Here is a 15,654-nt window from a genome sequence, read left to right as displayed (position 1 = left end):
GGATTAGAAGATGCTTTTATTGGTGCATTATAGTTGTGCATAATAGGTAGCTTCATTTTGACATAATCATTTATGCATGGAATTTATATAGTCCATTTCAGTCCCCAGTGTCCCCCACTTTCCCTCCACCTACTCCCCTTCTTCTATTCTACTGGTCTACCTTCCACTCATTTATATATTTAATTGGCACTTTATAGATATACAAAAGATAGAATTCACCTTCCACTCATTTATATATTTAATTGGCACTTTATAGATATAACCTAATTTTGTGAAATTCATTCTGTATTTCCTCCCCTTTCCAGTCAATCTCCTACTCTGCTGATCTTCCCTCGGTCTTTATGATATCTGACTACCCATGCCCTTTTTTTATTCCCCTTACTTTTCTCTAGCTTCTGTACATGGGAAGAACATCTGACCCTTGATTTTCTGAATCTGGTTTATTTCATTTAGCATGGATGTTCCCCAGTTTCATCCATTTACCAAAAAATGCCATAATTTCTTTCTTCTTTATGGCTGAGTAAAATTCCATTGTGCATTAGAAGATAATCTTAAAGTTATCCAGTCTAGGGGGTCTTAACCAGGTTGTTCACCAAATTCCATACAGATTCCTAAGCCACACCCAAGCTTACTTAAAAGCTTCAAGATGTAGACAGCTTGGCACTGATATGGACACTAATAGAAGCCACCAATCCAGACTTTCTAAAATGCCCAGTAGTTGAGCAGATCATGTCTGTAGACTATTAAACAGATAAAAGTATAGAATATGACAATTTACTACATTTTTGACAATTTTGTTTCAAAGACTTTTTAAAGTTCCCACCCTAGAGTTCACACAGAATATATCTAACTCCTCTGGCTTCCTATGCCAATGCATTCCTTACTAAGAGCCTGAGTTTCTTCAACCATTTCTTATACAGCATTTTGAATCCATTCATTATCCTGATATTTCCTGAACACTCTCAAGCCATGGTAGTCAGTGTCCACACATCAAGTGCAGAGTGGAAGGAGCTATCTTCCCCTCTCAACCTCTACTTCTAGGGCTGGGATTGTGGCTCAGTGGTAGAGTACTTGCCTGGCATGCATGAAGCACTGGGTTCCATCCCAGTACCACATTGGAAAAAAAAAAAACAAACAACTAAATAAACACTTTCTACTTCCAACCATAGACTCCAATGTCACACAAGTTCTTTAATGTAACATCTGACAGTGGAAACCCAGATATTCATTCATCTGAATGTGATAGTAAAGATACCTCCCTAATAGGGTGATTTTTTTTTTTAAAGACATAGTATCTTACTATGTTGCCCAGGCTGTTTCAAACTCCTGGGTTCAAGTAATCCTCCTGCTTCAGCCTCCCAAGTACTGTGGAATATAGGCTCATGTCATCATGCTGAGCTGACAGAGTGATTTTTAGGATTAAATGAAATACCCATGAAAGCCCTTTATATATTGTAAAATAAATAAAGTGTTATTAAGTTCAAAGTTAGAATACTTTCTGATTTCAGAAATTAAACCCAGTCAGAAATCATACTTACTTTATTGTTTTTAGTTGGGTTTTGTTGTTGTTGTTTTATGTGTGTGTGTGTGTGTGTGTGTGTGTGTGTGTGTGTGTATTGTGTGTATTGCTGGAGATTGAACCCAGGCTAGGCAAGCACTAAACCACCTGAGCTATATCCCCAGCCCTTTTTTCTTTTTTAGAAAAAAAAATAGACTATTACTCCACTACTCAGAGATGAACATCTGATTTTATCACCAATGGAGCAAAAAGAAACCAATAAAACACAAAAATTCAAAATATCTAGGTCATAACAAAACTTATTAGTTTAAAATGATTTCATTAAAAAAAATCAACTATTAATATAAGTTCTTAGAAAGACAAAACAACCCATGGGAAAATAAAGTCTTAAATAAAATGGAAAATGGCGGCCCTTCTCCCCTCTGAGAAGGGAGAAGTCTCTTCCTGCAAGTGTCTCCTTTCCCTTTTCCTATTCCTTCAATAAACATATGCCTGTAACTATGGGGGTAGGGAGCAGGTACAATAGGGGAGAAGCAGAACTAATAAAACCAAAAGGTAAAAGAAAGAAAAAACTGCTCTGGATTTATGATCTCATTGTAGGTTCCCGGGAGACTGCTTATTTCTTCCTAATGATTATGCCTGTAATTCAACTACCTGAGCCCTGAGCCAAGGTATACATAATCTTCTTGAATCACAGCTGAAGGTCTACATGGCCATTATTCCTTCCACAATATTCACCGAGGTCCTGCTATATGCTGTGAAAACAGCAGTTAACAAAACAAATATCCCCATCCTGAGGTTTTTTAAATTTTTATCATTTTTTTATAGTAGGGGCAGAAAATAAAATCAATTCAGGGAGCAACCAGATTTTGTCTAAGTATGAACTACAGAATCTGAGTATTTGCTACAAAAGCCTCTAGTCAATTATGCTTTCTCTGAAAGCATAAATATACTACTTTCATATGTAAAAATGTGAATAGAACATTTAAATACTTTCTCTCACTGAACTTTAATTATTAACTTTAATTTTCTTATTCTACTTAACAAAAAATAAAATATTTTCTGGTTTCTAACTACTCAGCCTGCAGATTTCCTCTGGGGCAGTGTTAATGAGCAGTGTTGCTGGTTCTCATAGCCTAACAACAACAACAACAACAACAAAAAAACCCTCTATAATTACTTAAGATGAGAAAGTCTTCCTAAGAACATAATATTCCTCGTACTTTCATAATATGCCTCATACTTTCTCTAAAATTAGGAAAAGATTGTCCCTCTCTGTCTTATCCTCATCCTCTTATCTTTCCTAAGAATCTCAGTGAATATTCACATGCACTGAAAACCTACCCCAACCTTGAGAAGTCTCCATTCCCTTCTTTATGACTGCACCTCATGTATCTTTGCTACCTTGTTATAATAAAGCTGTCCTGAAATTATTCATTAGCATGACTACCTTTCCCACTATATTGAGTTTATTTGAAAGAACTTCTGTGACCATAGCAGGACAATGTGCATAGAATACTGAGTATACACACTTATGATTATTTTCTTACAAGTTTATAATTCTCATATAATTAGCAAGGTAAAGCAATAAACATTATAAAACCCTGAACAATATTGTAGGAAAAATTCCTTAGTAAAGCAAAAAAATATTTTATGTACTCTATGCAACAGGAAACATGCTGGACTTTCTTCTCATACAGAGTACTAAGTATAAGCACAGTCCAGTTTATATTTGCTAACCTAAGTATTCAGAGAGATACAGCACAAGAAATCAATCATACTTGAAGGGAACTATTACTCTGTTCAGAAGGTCATTATCCTAAATAAATGAACCATAATATAATAGAATACAAAGAATCTTCGTCAAGATTTAGACCTCTATATCAAATGGAGTTGATAAAATTCTTCAAAATTCCTCTCTAGTTATCAAGAGTATTATTAGTTCAAACAACAAATTGGCATCTCCAATAAATAAATGATTACTATATTATTATCTTGAGCAAAACAAATCAAAATGTGGTCTAATTGGGTTATAATAAAAATTTTTGTTCTTTTGTTATGTATAACACTATGCTGGGAATTATAAAAATTTCAAAAGTGGCAGAATAATCTCTAACTGAAGGAATTTACAAAGATGTTCGAAAAAATGAGGAGCTGGACATGGTAGTCCACACCTGTAATCACAGATACCTGGAAGATTAAGGCAGAAGGATTCCAAGTTCAAGGCATGCCTGATCAACTTAGTGATATCCTAACTCAAAATATTAAAAGTAAACAGCTGGGGATGTGGCTCCATGACAACAGTCACTTGCCCTCCAACTTGTGATTCGCCTTCCTTGGCCTCCCAATCCTCTGTTGGGATTACAGATATGCTCCACCATGCCTGGTCAGAAAACATGTTTTTAAAATATTTTTAACAGGATAAAAGAATCAAAAAAGAGAGTCCAGAAGCCCTTGCAGGTATAAGAACAAGGGCTATCTGAGGGCAATGATAGTTCAAACAGAACAAGAATACACAATACTGTAATAAATAATCATTCCTAAACAAATCCACTAATGTCTACAATTAAACCATGTCTTTTTCTTTTTCTTTCTGTTTTTTGGGGGGATGTGGGTGGGTGAGGATACTGGAGATTGAACCAAGGAGCAGTTAAAAACTGAGCCACATCCCCAGCCCTTTTTTGAATATTTTATTTAGAGACAGGGTCTTACTCAATTCCTTAGAGCCTCACTAAGTTGCTGAGGCTGGCTTTGAACTCCTGATCCTCCTGCCTCAGCCTCCTGAGCCACTGGGATTACAGGCATGCACCACTGTGCCCAGCTAAACCATGTCTTAAGTCCAAGAGTAGAACAACACAAACATTATTCTGTAATATCCCATTAGGTGCTTATTCAAGAACATACTTACTGTTGACTTTATTTACATTGCCTTGAATTTCAGCTTGAGTGAGTAGCTCCTCATAAACATCCCTTTCTCTCTCGGAGTTTTCTGTCTGAGGATGAGTAAAAAGTAAAATTAAATTAGTTCAGGTCTCTAAGAAGACCACAGAAATACATTTGTACCTCTCTACCACCATTCAACACAATTAAGAACAAGTGTGTATGTGACTTCAATCCTTTGTTAAAAAAAAAAAAAAAAAAGAGCAGAATGCTGCATGATTACAACTAAAAATCTGACTAGATCACTTGTTAATAAGCACTGGGATATTGCAGAGCTAGACAAGTGAAGGAAGCACTGAATAAACCCTGTGAGGTGGTGGGACTAATGACCCACATCTTGCCTCAGACGTGAGCAGAATAGGCACACATGGGTACCAATCTTGGAGCTTCACTGGTGGCACAAACAGGGGCAGGGCTGCAATTACTAATCTGCAGACCAATTGGGCATCTGTTTTGGGGGTTGAAATCCCTGCTCAATGATAAGAGACTTAAAGAATATTCTGAGAGCAGAGTTGACTTCATTTTATCATCTGGATACTTTCCAAAGAACTGAAACATTTCAATCATTAATTTTAAGGGGTGAATAAATTTGAGTGAAATCTTATAAGACAGTCTTAGCCTCATTTTTCTTTTTCAAGTCAGAATCACTCAGCTAACTTCTACATAGTGATAACAATGGTTAAAAAAAAAAAATTCACTCCAGAGGGGCTAGGAAAGATGATTTGGAAATCATATTTCCAAAGGATATAATTAATTTTTAATGTCCACAATCCAAAACTTCATTTGCACAAAATTCAAAAAGAAAACAAGAGGTCAAAATGGAACCTAATACCAAGAGACTACATACTGTATAATTGCATTTCAATGAAATTCTAGAAATGGTATGATATAGTGAGAAAAATAGATTGGTAGTTGTCTGGAGGAGGGATGGGCAGATGGAGACTGACTGCAAAGGGGAGTCAGGGAACTCTTTAGTGCAATGTTAAACGGCCACATACATTTGTAAAACTCAAATTGTATACTTAAAATGCATGGCTTTTATTGTATGTAAATTATACTTCAATAAAACTGTTTTTTAAAGTGAAATCATACCAAATGATAGAAGAATATAAATTAATTATAAAAATATTCCATTTTTACCCTGTTTTTAGCATTTGTCATTTTGTCTTGCTTGGCCTGATAAAGTATGTCCTGGTAAGTAGAAGCCAGAGGCTCTTCAAGATTTACAAGCATTGCGTTGGGGTTTTTCAAAGCTGCAAACGTGTCAGCTGGAATTCTACGATCAATAGCTTCATTAATAGCAATAACAGCAGCATGTACTAAAAAAAAAAAAAAAAAAGAAAAAATTCAAAGCATAGAATACTGAAATTACTAAAGGATATACACAGATACAAAACAACATTGCATCCCCTATTACAGAGAAAAACTTTTTTTTTTCTTTGTGCTGGGAATTGAACCCCAGTGTGCTTTGCCACAGAGCTATGTTCCCAGCTCTTTTCTTTTTTTCTTTTAGTTTTGAGAAAAGGTCTCACTAAATTGCTGAAGCTGGCCATGAACTTGCAATTCTTCTGCCTCAACCTCACAAATTCATGGGATTACAGGTGTGTGACCACACCCAGCAAAAGGTTCCTTTGCATAGATAAGAGTAAAAACACTTGGAGTTAGAGGAGTAGCTCCCTAGATCCTGCAAACCTAGTCTCTGATGCACAAAGCCACAGCTCTCCCTGTGATCCATGTTGAATTTACAGTCACATAGGGAAATACTCATGAAGGAACACTGGAAGGAACATTTATTTGGTATGGAAAATGTTCACCCTTAATGACCTAGTGAATACCATAAAGAAAAAAAGAAACCCTTCAAAAGGCAACGAAATGGAGGCTGGGGCTGGGGCTCAGCTGTAGCACACTTGCCTGGCATATGTGAGGCACTGGGTTCAATTCTCAGCCCCACATATAAATAAATAAAAGTCTATCAATATCTTTAAAAAATTTAAAAAAAAGGCAATGAAATGTAGAACTCACTTTCTAAATGTTTTTCTTTTAATCAAAATTGAGAATTCATTTCCAAATAACAATAGCATGGAAGACTATAGCAATGTTTAAAATCCCATCTACAGACTTAAACTTGATAGCAGAATTCCTATTGTCCAAGATCATCACCACGGTATTAATCACTACAAGTTGTAGTAACAATCCCACTTGAACCCAGAAAATCTCTCTCTTCTTACATGCAGCTTCATCCACAGACAGTTCATTAGCCAGGATGCCCCCAATCTTGCTGAAGGCAGGCATCTGGATCCCATACTTCTCTAGTTCAATCTTCATGTTGTTGATTTCTTCTTCTACAGAAAAGAATGAAGATCCAACCAAGCAAATTAAGTACCCTTTCACAACTCAGAGAAGGAAACAGATTCCTTAGCTATAAAACAAGAGAAAATGGCATCTACTCCTTAGGGTTATTAAAAGGATTTAATGAAATAATATATGGGAGGATGTAACATAGTACCTACTATATAATTTGTAATCAATAAACATTAATTAGGCATTAAACATTAACTATAAAGTGAGAAGACCCTATGGGAAAGTTTTTCAAAACTGCTACTTATGGCATTTCCTACAGTTAACTTATAAATGGAAGCTTTAAAGGGAGCTCAAGAAGTGAATCACAGTTATCTCAGTCTTTAAAATCCAAATCAGTAGCTGCTACTCAATAACTTTGTTTCTAAGACAGAAAGCCAAATGATAAAGAAAACAACAAGTAAGGTTTGACCTTTGGCCACATCTGGTCAACAACTTCCCTGGAAGTAAAAATGTCACAGATAAAAGCTTTCTTATCAATTCTTAAACTCCCAGGCCTAAAAAATAATCACTAGTTCAAAAGACTTGAATCTCTTTTACCCCTAACCAATATTAACCTCTGCTCTTTTTCTCCCAAGAATCCTCTTCAAGCACCTGACTACAAAAAATACACATAATGTTACCAATTTGTCCCTAAGGGGTTCATGTGTTAAAAACTCAATACTAGGTGCAATAATGTGAGAGGTGGTAGAACCTTTAAGAGGTGGCACCTACTGGGAGGCTCTAGGGTCACTGGTGATACTGATCTCAGGATGAAGGTACTCTGGAACTAACCTTGAGTTAGTTCTCAGAAGACACTGTTATAAAAAAATTCTGGCCCCACCTAGCTCTCTGGCACCTCTCTTGCAAGGTGATCCCCTATTCACAGATATGCTTCTGCCATGCCATCTGCCAGAGGCCAAACCAAATCAGTGGGGTCACCTGATCTTATATTTTCACCCTACAAAACTATGAGCTAAATAAGCCTTGTTTCTTGTGGGGGGGGGGTTGGGGGATGCGGGGTAACTGAGGTGTGAACCCAGCTCTTATCACTGAGCTACATCCCCAGCCACCCCCACCCTTTTTTTTTTTTTAATTTGGAGACAGTCTCCCTGAATAACTAAATTGCCAAGGCTGGCCTTAAATTTGGGATCCTCCCTTAGCCTTTGGAGTTGCTGGAATTACAGGTGTGCACCAATGTGCCTGGTAGCCTCTTTTCTTTATAAAGTGTCTCAGGTATTTTGTAACAGAAATAAAAGAGTAATATGTATAAAATCACCCACCCAAAGATGGTTAAACTTTAAAATTACTAAAATGCCATCTTTGCATCTTTTCACTTCCTATTCATTTGCCTTTGCTTTGCCCACAATAGAATGGGAAGGACTTATAAACTTTCTTTTTACCATACATGAACATTTAATGTTAGATGTTAATACAATTATATGTTTTATATATATTACATATTAAAATTACTCAATTTACATATGAGAAAACAGATTCACTAACCATACCTATGTCGTAAGTGAAAGAACACAGCCTGAAATTCCAAGTTCAGTGTTCTGTCCATCATACTAAGAAAGGCAAGTTATTTATATTTCTTTCATCATTTTTTCCAGAGTATTTTTAAAGCTCTAGTTCTTTAAAATTGGTGCTGCTGACTTTCCAGCCTGTTTCAAATAAATCAAACATTTCCTGCCAAGCATGTAGCTCCTTACCTGTGAAGTCAACTTTTCCATAAAGGTCTTGAATCTGAGGAGCCAGGCCTAGTTTAAACAGGTACAAACTAGAAGACATAATATACAAGAGTTAGGCCTCCCAGCAGTACCTACCTGCTGCTCTTAAAGAAAACTGGCAGTCAGGGAAATCAGCAGACATAAATTCAAATCCAAGTTCTGGCATAAACATAATGTATAATTAGGTGTATTAATTTTAACATAACTAATATTAGTGAGGTCTCTTGGCTTCTGTTTATCTTCCTATAATCAATAACTTTTAGGTGACACTTTAAAAACTGTCATGAAAAATTGTCATTCTGAGACAGTAAATCTTACACTGAATTCATATTATTGATATAAAAGTTTAATTCAGGTAATTCAAGAGTTTTAAATAAAGTACATATTATGTATCTTAATCTTCAAATTAAATAAACAAACCAAGAAAAGAAATTCATTAGACTCTAAGCTCCACGAAAGAAGGAACAATAAAAGTCTCATTCACTAATATCCACTCAGAGCCTATAGATCATAAATATGAATCAATATCTCACAGATATAGAAAGTGTCTGTAAAACTTGGGTAAGGTTAGTGTATTATAACACTATAGCAGACTAGAATCGGTAAGTTAGAAGAGATCAAATGGACAGTTCACAGACATTGACAGTTAACAATAAGGGAGAAGACCAAAAAATACATCAGAAACAAATCCTAGAAATTTAATTGTCTACAGTTTTTTCAAATTATCTATAAACTTCAGCATCATTTAAATATATATAGGCATCACAGAACTGATCAAAACTTAAATTGTATACAATAAACCCAAATGTAGAACTGAAAACACACTGAATTTTCTGAAAACATTGTTTATATATCCACAGCAATGTTTATATATAAACATTGTTTATATATCCACAGCACTTAAATATTTTCTCAGAGAAGTGCCATGTATATGATTAAGTGCTTTCCTTTGGGGCAAAACATTCAAAATGAAACCATATAAAGTTGCTCTCTCAGAAGATTTTATAACTACTCAAGAAGTTTTCCAGAGCAAAATAAAAATAATCAATAACTTTCTATACATGTAATAGGTCCCCTTATATATTTTCTCCACTAATATACCTGACTTATTCTAATTAATAACAGTATTTAATCTTTTTTTTTTTTTTGTACTGGGGATTGAACCCAGAGGAGCTTTACCACTGAGCTATATCCCTAGCCCTATCTATCTATCTAATCTATCTATAGTACCAGGGATTGAACCCAAGGAGCCACATCCCCAGTCCTTTTTCACATTTTATTTAGAGACAGAGTCTCTCTGAATTGCTTAGGGCCTTTCTAAGTTGTTGAGGCTGGCTTTGAACTTGTGATCCTCCTGCCTCAGCCTCCCAAGCCTCTGGGAGTACAGGTATGCACCACTGTTCCCAGTAGTAAGGGTATTTTCTCCAGGAATTTCTTCCCCTTTTATTTCCATTATAAAATAGAAAAATGGCTGCCACATTTTTAAAAATTTAAGGACATTACTTTCATAGCCCAAGAGGCATAAAATGTCACTTTTAATGTCATCTGATGGTAAATTAAAAGTGTACAAAGATACCACTGGCTGATGAAAAAAGTAGGAGTGTGGGCACCATCTTTCTTGTACCTTTCCTTATTTATTAGGAAGTGTTTAAGAGTATTTTATGGAAACACTGGAGCTACAAATAGAATCATAATAGCCACTCAGATACTCTAATCCAGCACAAAAAGCACTTAGCTTCAAACCCGAAACTTAAAAACCCTAACAGTGAACATTACTTCCCAACCTTCACTCCTGCTGCTTCATGCTTATAACTTAAAACAACTGTATCTGGTTAGCCTGTCATTAAGCTTAGACTTTTCTTTTTCCCTATTTTAGCTACACTTTGTAGCAATAGCAAGAAGCAAGCTGTGTTAGCTAATCTAGATTCCAATTATCTTTGCTGACGCAGAGTAAAATAGAAATCAATAAACTAATCTCAAAGTTTATTAATAAAAACTCTTATGACAGTTGATTAGTAAACAGAATCCATACACAGTCCTTTATCTAAATTCTTTGAGCCAGACATGCATCAATGTAGAAATGTTTCAAATATTAAAAAGATTCTATAGTGTACATGGTATTAGAAGACATTCCCAGGACACGCTGGGGCAGCACCCCTAATCAATACATTGCTTTTCTGCAGAGAAACATACAAGTATACATAAATATTCTAAATAACCTCAATTAATCCTTATCAGGTTTTGCCAACAAAAGAGCTTGTACTAAAACTTTATTTTCAGAAATATTAAGTTTTTGTTTTGTTTTGTTTTTAATTTTTTTTAATTGCTGATAGATCTTTATTTTTTTAATACGCAGTGCTGAGAATCGAACCCAGTGCCTCACACATACCATGCACGTGCATTACCACTGAGCCACAGTCCCAGCCCCAATATTAAGGTTTTTTTTTAAAATTTGGGATTATGAGCCTATTTGACCCCCAAATGAATTCTTTTTTGGCAATACTGGTGATCAAACTCAGGGTCTCCTGCATGCTAAGCAATTGCTCTACCACTAAGCTACACACCCCCAAATCTCCATTGTATTTTCAGAATAGCAAAACTTTGGGGGAAATGGAAAGTATACAAATATATTAAGAATAATGGAGAATAGAGTGTTATCTTTAAAAATAACTATGACTGTGGAGAAAAAATAGCATCTTCAACAAATGGTGCTGGGAAAACTGGAAATCCATATGCAACAAAATAAATTAAACCCCTATCTCTAACCATGCACAAAACTTAACTCAAAATGGATTAAGGACCTAGGAATTAAACCAGAGACTCTGCGTCTAATAGAAGAAAAAGTAGGCCCAATCTTCATCATGTGGGATTAGGACCCAACTTCCTTAATAAGACTGGTATAGCACAAGAATTAAAACCAAGAATCAACAAATGGAGTGGAATCAAACTAAAACGTTTCTTCTCAGCAAACAATCTGTGAGGTGAACAGAAAGCCAACATCCTGGGAGCAAATTTTTAACCCCTCACACATCACATAGAGCACTAATCTCTAGGGAATATAAAAAAGCTAGGGAACTCAAAAAGCTAAACACCAAAAAAACAAATAACCCAATCAACAAATGGTCCAAAGACCTGAATAGATACTTCTCAGATGAAGATATACAATCAGTCAACAAATATATGAAAAAATGCTAATCATCTCTAGCAATCAGAGAAATGTAAATCAAAACTACTCATCTCACTCTAGTCAGAATGGCAGCTATTATGAAGACAAACAACAATAAGTGTTGGCAGGGATGTGGGGGAAAAGGTATACTCATACACTGCTGGTGGGACTGCAAATTGGTGCAGCCAATATGGAAAGCAGTATGGAAATTCCTTGGAAATCTGGGAATGGAACTACCATTTGACCCAGCTATTCCTCTCCTTGGACTATCCCCAAAGGACTAAAAGACAGCATACTACAGGGACACAGCCACATCAACGTTTATAGCAGCACAATTCACAATAGCTAAACTGTGGAACCCACCTAGATGCCCTTCAGTAGATTAATGGATTTAAAAAATGTAGCATATATACACAATGAAATTTTACTCAGCATTAAAAAAGAACAAAATCATGGCATTTGCAGGTAAATGAATGGCGTTGGAGAAGATAATGCTAAGTGAAGTTAGCCAATCCCCTAAAAAACAAATGCCGGAATGTTTTCTCTGATATAAAGAGGCTGACACATAGTGGGGTCGGGAGGGAGAGCATGGGAGGATTAGATAATTCTAGATAGGGAAGAGGGGTGGGAGGGAAAGGGATGGGGCAGGGGATTAGCAAGGGAAGAGGAGTGGGAAGGAAAGGGAGGGGGCAGGAGATTAGCAAGGATGGTGGAATGTGATAGACATCATTATACAAAGTACATGTATGAAGACTTGAATTGGGTGTCAACATACTTTATACACAAATAGAGATGAAAAATTGTGGTATATATGTGTATTAAGAATTGTAATGCAAAAAAAGTACATGTATAAAGGCATAAATTGGCGTGAACATACTTTATATACAGAGATATGAAAAACTGTGCTCTATGTGTAATAAGAATTGTAATGCATTCCACTACTGTCGTGTGTTTTTAAAAAAAATCAATAAAAAAAGAATTTATTTCCATTATATTAAAAAATTTAAAAAAAAATAACTATGACTGAAGTACAATGACAATGCCTGGAATAATGCCTTAAAAAATGACTTTTAAAGGGGGAGGGCGGGCAGAAAGAAAACAAAAATAATACTTCTTTATCACAGTTGATCCAAAGGGAGGTCATGCCACCCCCAATACGTGTGAGGTGAGGAACATGCCTGGAACACTGTTGTGTTTTATGGTAAAAGAAGAGGCTCTGAAAAATTACACACACTTCCTACTTAATCATCAAGTGTTGCCAACCCACTTTCAGGAAAAACACCAAATGAGAGGAAAGAAACTATAAATCTCAAATCAAAACACACTGCTCTGTGTAGACTTTCTAAGCATAGACTGCATATGCAAGAGAAATGGAAAACAATAGTGGACCGCCCCCTTTTGTCATTCTGACTCCATCATGAGAAAAGTACAGTTAATCCTCATCTGTATTTCAGAGAACTGAAGCCTGGGACCCTGATTACATTACTGCTATAGTACTAGTAGAGAGAAATTCTGCCAATTTAACCTCTGTATTTGCCAAGTTCAGAAAGCCATTATAGGTACAATCTTAATTAGGTTATTGACAAAAAATAAAAATTAAAATCAAGCCAATCACAATCTCAGAATTAATCTGATTTTGGCTTAGACACACGCACATATGAAATTGCTATATTCTCAATACAAGAGTATACTAGTTCTTAGCTGTATTCATTCTTTTGTGTGTTTCACATTGGTTCCAATGATACCAGCATTATATGTGATCAACACACTGTAAACAGGCTGGAGTTGTAGCTCAGTGGTACAGTGTGTACTTAGCATGTGTGAAGCCTCAATCTCTAGCACCAGGAATAAAAATGAAAGAAGAGAAACTCAGAAAAATAAGTTTCTTTTCTTTTTTTTTTTTTGTAGCACCAGGGATTGAACCCAGGGTCTTGTGCATACTATGCAAGCACTCTACCACTAAGCTACACCCTCAGCCCTTTTTATTTAATTTTATTTTGAATCAAGGTCTCTCTTGGTTGTCCAGGCTGACCTCAAACTTATAAACCTCCTATCTCAGCCTCCTGATGAATAGGTAGGATTACAGCGTGCAGCACCCCATGGAGTGACAATAGGCTTCTTATAGATCAATATTATACAATACCTTCATTCATGTAATCAACATTTATTAAGCATACACATAAGATGCTATCTAAAAAGGTACAATCCAAACAAAGAAATCTCATATTCATGTCTCACTCATTTTTCCCATCTTCTCCTTTAGTCCTGTGGCCATCAAATAAGTCTACTAAAATACTACGTTATTCTACATTGCTGTAGTGTATACAATAGGCATCCCCTCTCTTCCCATTCCCCCCCCTCCCTCCAGAGATATCACATTTTCCTTCCAATCGAATACACCTGTTGATTCTAAGAATGAGGGATATGAAATTAAGTCATGTTCCCAATTTACCATGAAGCTGTGCAAAAAATAATTTGTTTCAGTTCCTATTATCATATTTATGTTGGTATAAAAATTACTGAATGAGTGAACAAATAGCTTAATAATGGCAAAGACCTAGATGACTAAACAAAAGACAGCACCCGTGTGAAATTCGGAGGTCACAGAGACACTAGATCAATAATGAAAGATTTTGCCGTGTTTTTACAACAAAACTATCTGTTATTATGGGAATAAATAAATCCATTCTTTCTACTCCCTGGAAAAACACAGCTGTTTTTACCATTGTATGAGGTTAGCAGCTTTCTATCCTATTTGAAAATCCTGAAGCTAATGAAAAAATGTGTTCACTCTTCCAATGGACAAAGACACACACTCAACTGAGATGTCATTCCTAAACTGCTTATTTTACCAAGAAAATCTAATTACCTGAGTGCATGAATACAGTAGATACATTTTGGCATGTTCTTTCGATCATAGATATCTGTGGTTTCTGGGTAAAAAATCTAAGAAGAAATAAAATAAGCAGAGTAAGTTATCCGTCCACTGATTTCATATAATCATTCACCAATCATCGACAGAACAAATAAAATTATGGACAATTAGAAAACATTGTTGGTATTCAGCAAATCACTTCATTAGGTTGAACAAACATTTCATCATAAGCACTGCAAGGAGTAAGATGTGGCAATACATAATGAAAAGTATTTGGGGAATCCTTATTTGGTCAACTCACTGAATTTCATTAGATGTGTAAAAAGTGATTTAGTTACTTCAGACCCAGACACAGGTAAATGAAACCCAAGTTCTATTTCAGTTTAAATCAGTGGCAAGTGTATGAGGCATTAAAGGACCACAATCTTTTTAGTTACTATGTCAGATTAATACTTCAACAACAAACACTATATGCTTTTTAGTGTATGCAAACTACTATATTTGGACACTGAAAAAAAACCATTAAATATGAAATGTACTATAATACTCTGAAGAAGTAGAAAGATAGAAAAATAAAGTATATATAGTAGAGGATGGATATGGGAATGTAGAAGACAGGTATTTTTCCCTGAAAACACTTAGTGCAATTAACTAATTACCTATGGTTATCGGTAATGGCTACTCCAACAGACTAAAAGCCCCAGGAAGGCAGGGAACTAGGTCTATGTTACTGCTAATTTAATGTCAAATTCAGAGCAAGGTCACTGAAGCACCTCTATATTTGACAGTTTAACCAATGAGGTAGAATAGCAACAGCATTAGGTTTAGACTGGCAATAGCTTTGAATTTCAAGACCTATTCTCTCGTAGAGTGGCACCATACAACCCAATCTGTGATTTAGAGAAATAAAGGGTAACAGAGGATAGGAAGCAAAAGACTGAATAATGAGTTGATTAGAAGAATCTAGAGAGTAATAAAGACCTCTAACAAAACAGACTATGAAGTCCTAAACTAATGAGTAAATCATAATAGACAACAAAAGATTTTCCAACCAAGAGAAACTATAAGAACAAATGAAGCAGAG

At 35.6% G+C, this 15,654-nt stretch overlaps 1 protein-coding gene across 1 annotated transcript in view; it reads right to left on the bottom strand.

Moving 5' to 3' along the window:
* Positions 1-15,654, bottom strand: part of Iqgap1 (IQ motif containing GTPase activating protein 1) — a 105,566-nt gene that overhangs the window by 48,275 nt on the left and 41,637 nt on the right. Inside the window, exons 5-9 of the mRNA XM_005320167.5 lie at positions 14,565-14,641; positions 8,512-8,579; positions 6,688-6,801; positions 5,600-5,778; positions 4,428-4,512 (exon numbers count right to left, since the gene is read on the bottom strand). Coding sequence (XP_005320224.1) covers positions 4,428-4,512; positions 5,600-5,778; positions 6,688-6,801; positions 8,512-8,579; positions 14,565-14,641 — 523 coding nt within the window. The remainder of the gene's footprint in view (positions 1-4,427; positions 4,513-5,599; positions 5,779-6,687; positions 6,802-8,511; positions 8,580-14,564; positions 14,642-15,654) is intronic.

Source organism: Ictidomys tridecemlineatus, chromosome 5 (assembly GCF_052094955.1).
Source record: "Ictidomys tridecemlineatus isolate mIctTri1 chromosome 5, mIctTri1.hap1, whole genome shotgun sequence".
NCBI lineage: Eukaryota > Metazoa > Chordata > Mammalia > Rodentia > Sciuridae > Ictidomys > Ictidomys tridecemlineatus.
The sequence above is the reverse complement of the archived record's forward strand: the minus strand, read 5'-3'. Positions and strand labels throughout refer to the sequence as shown.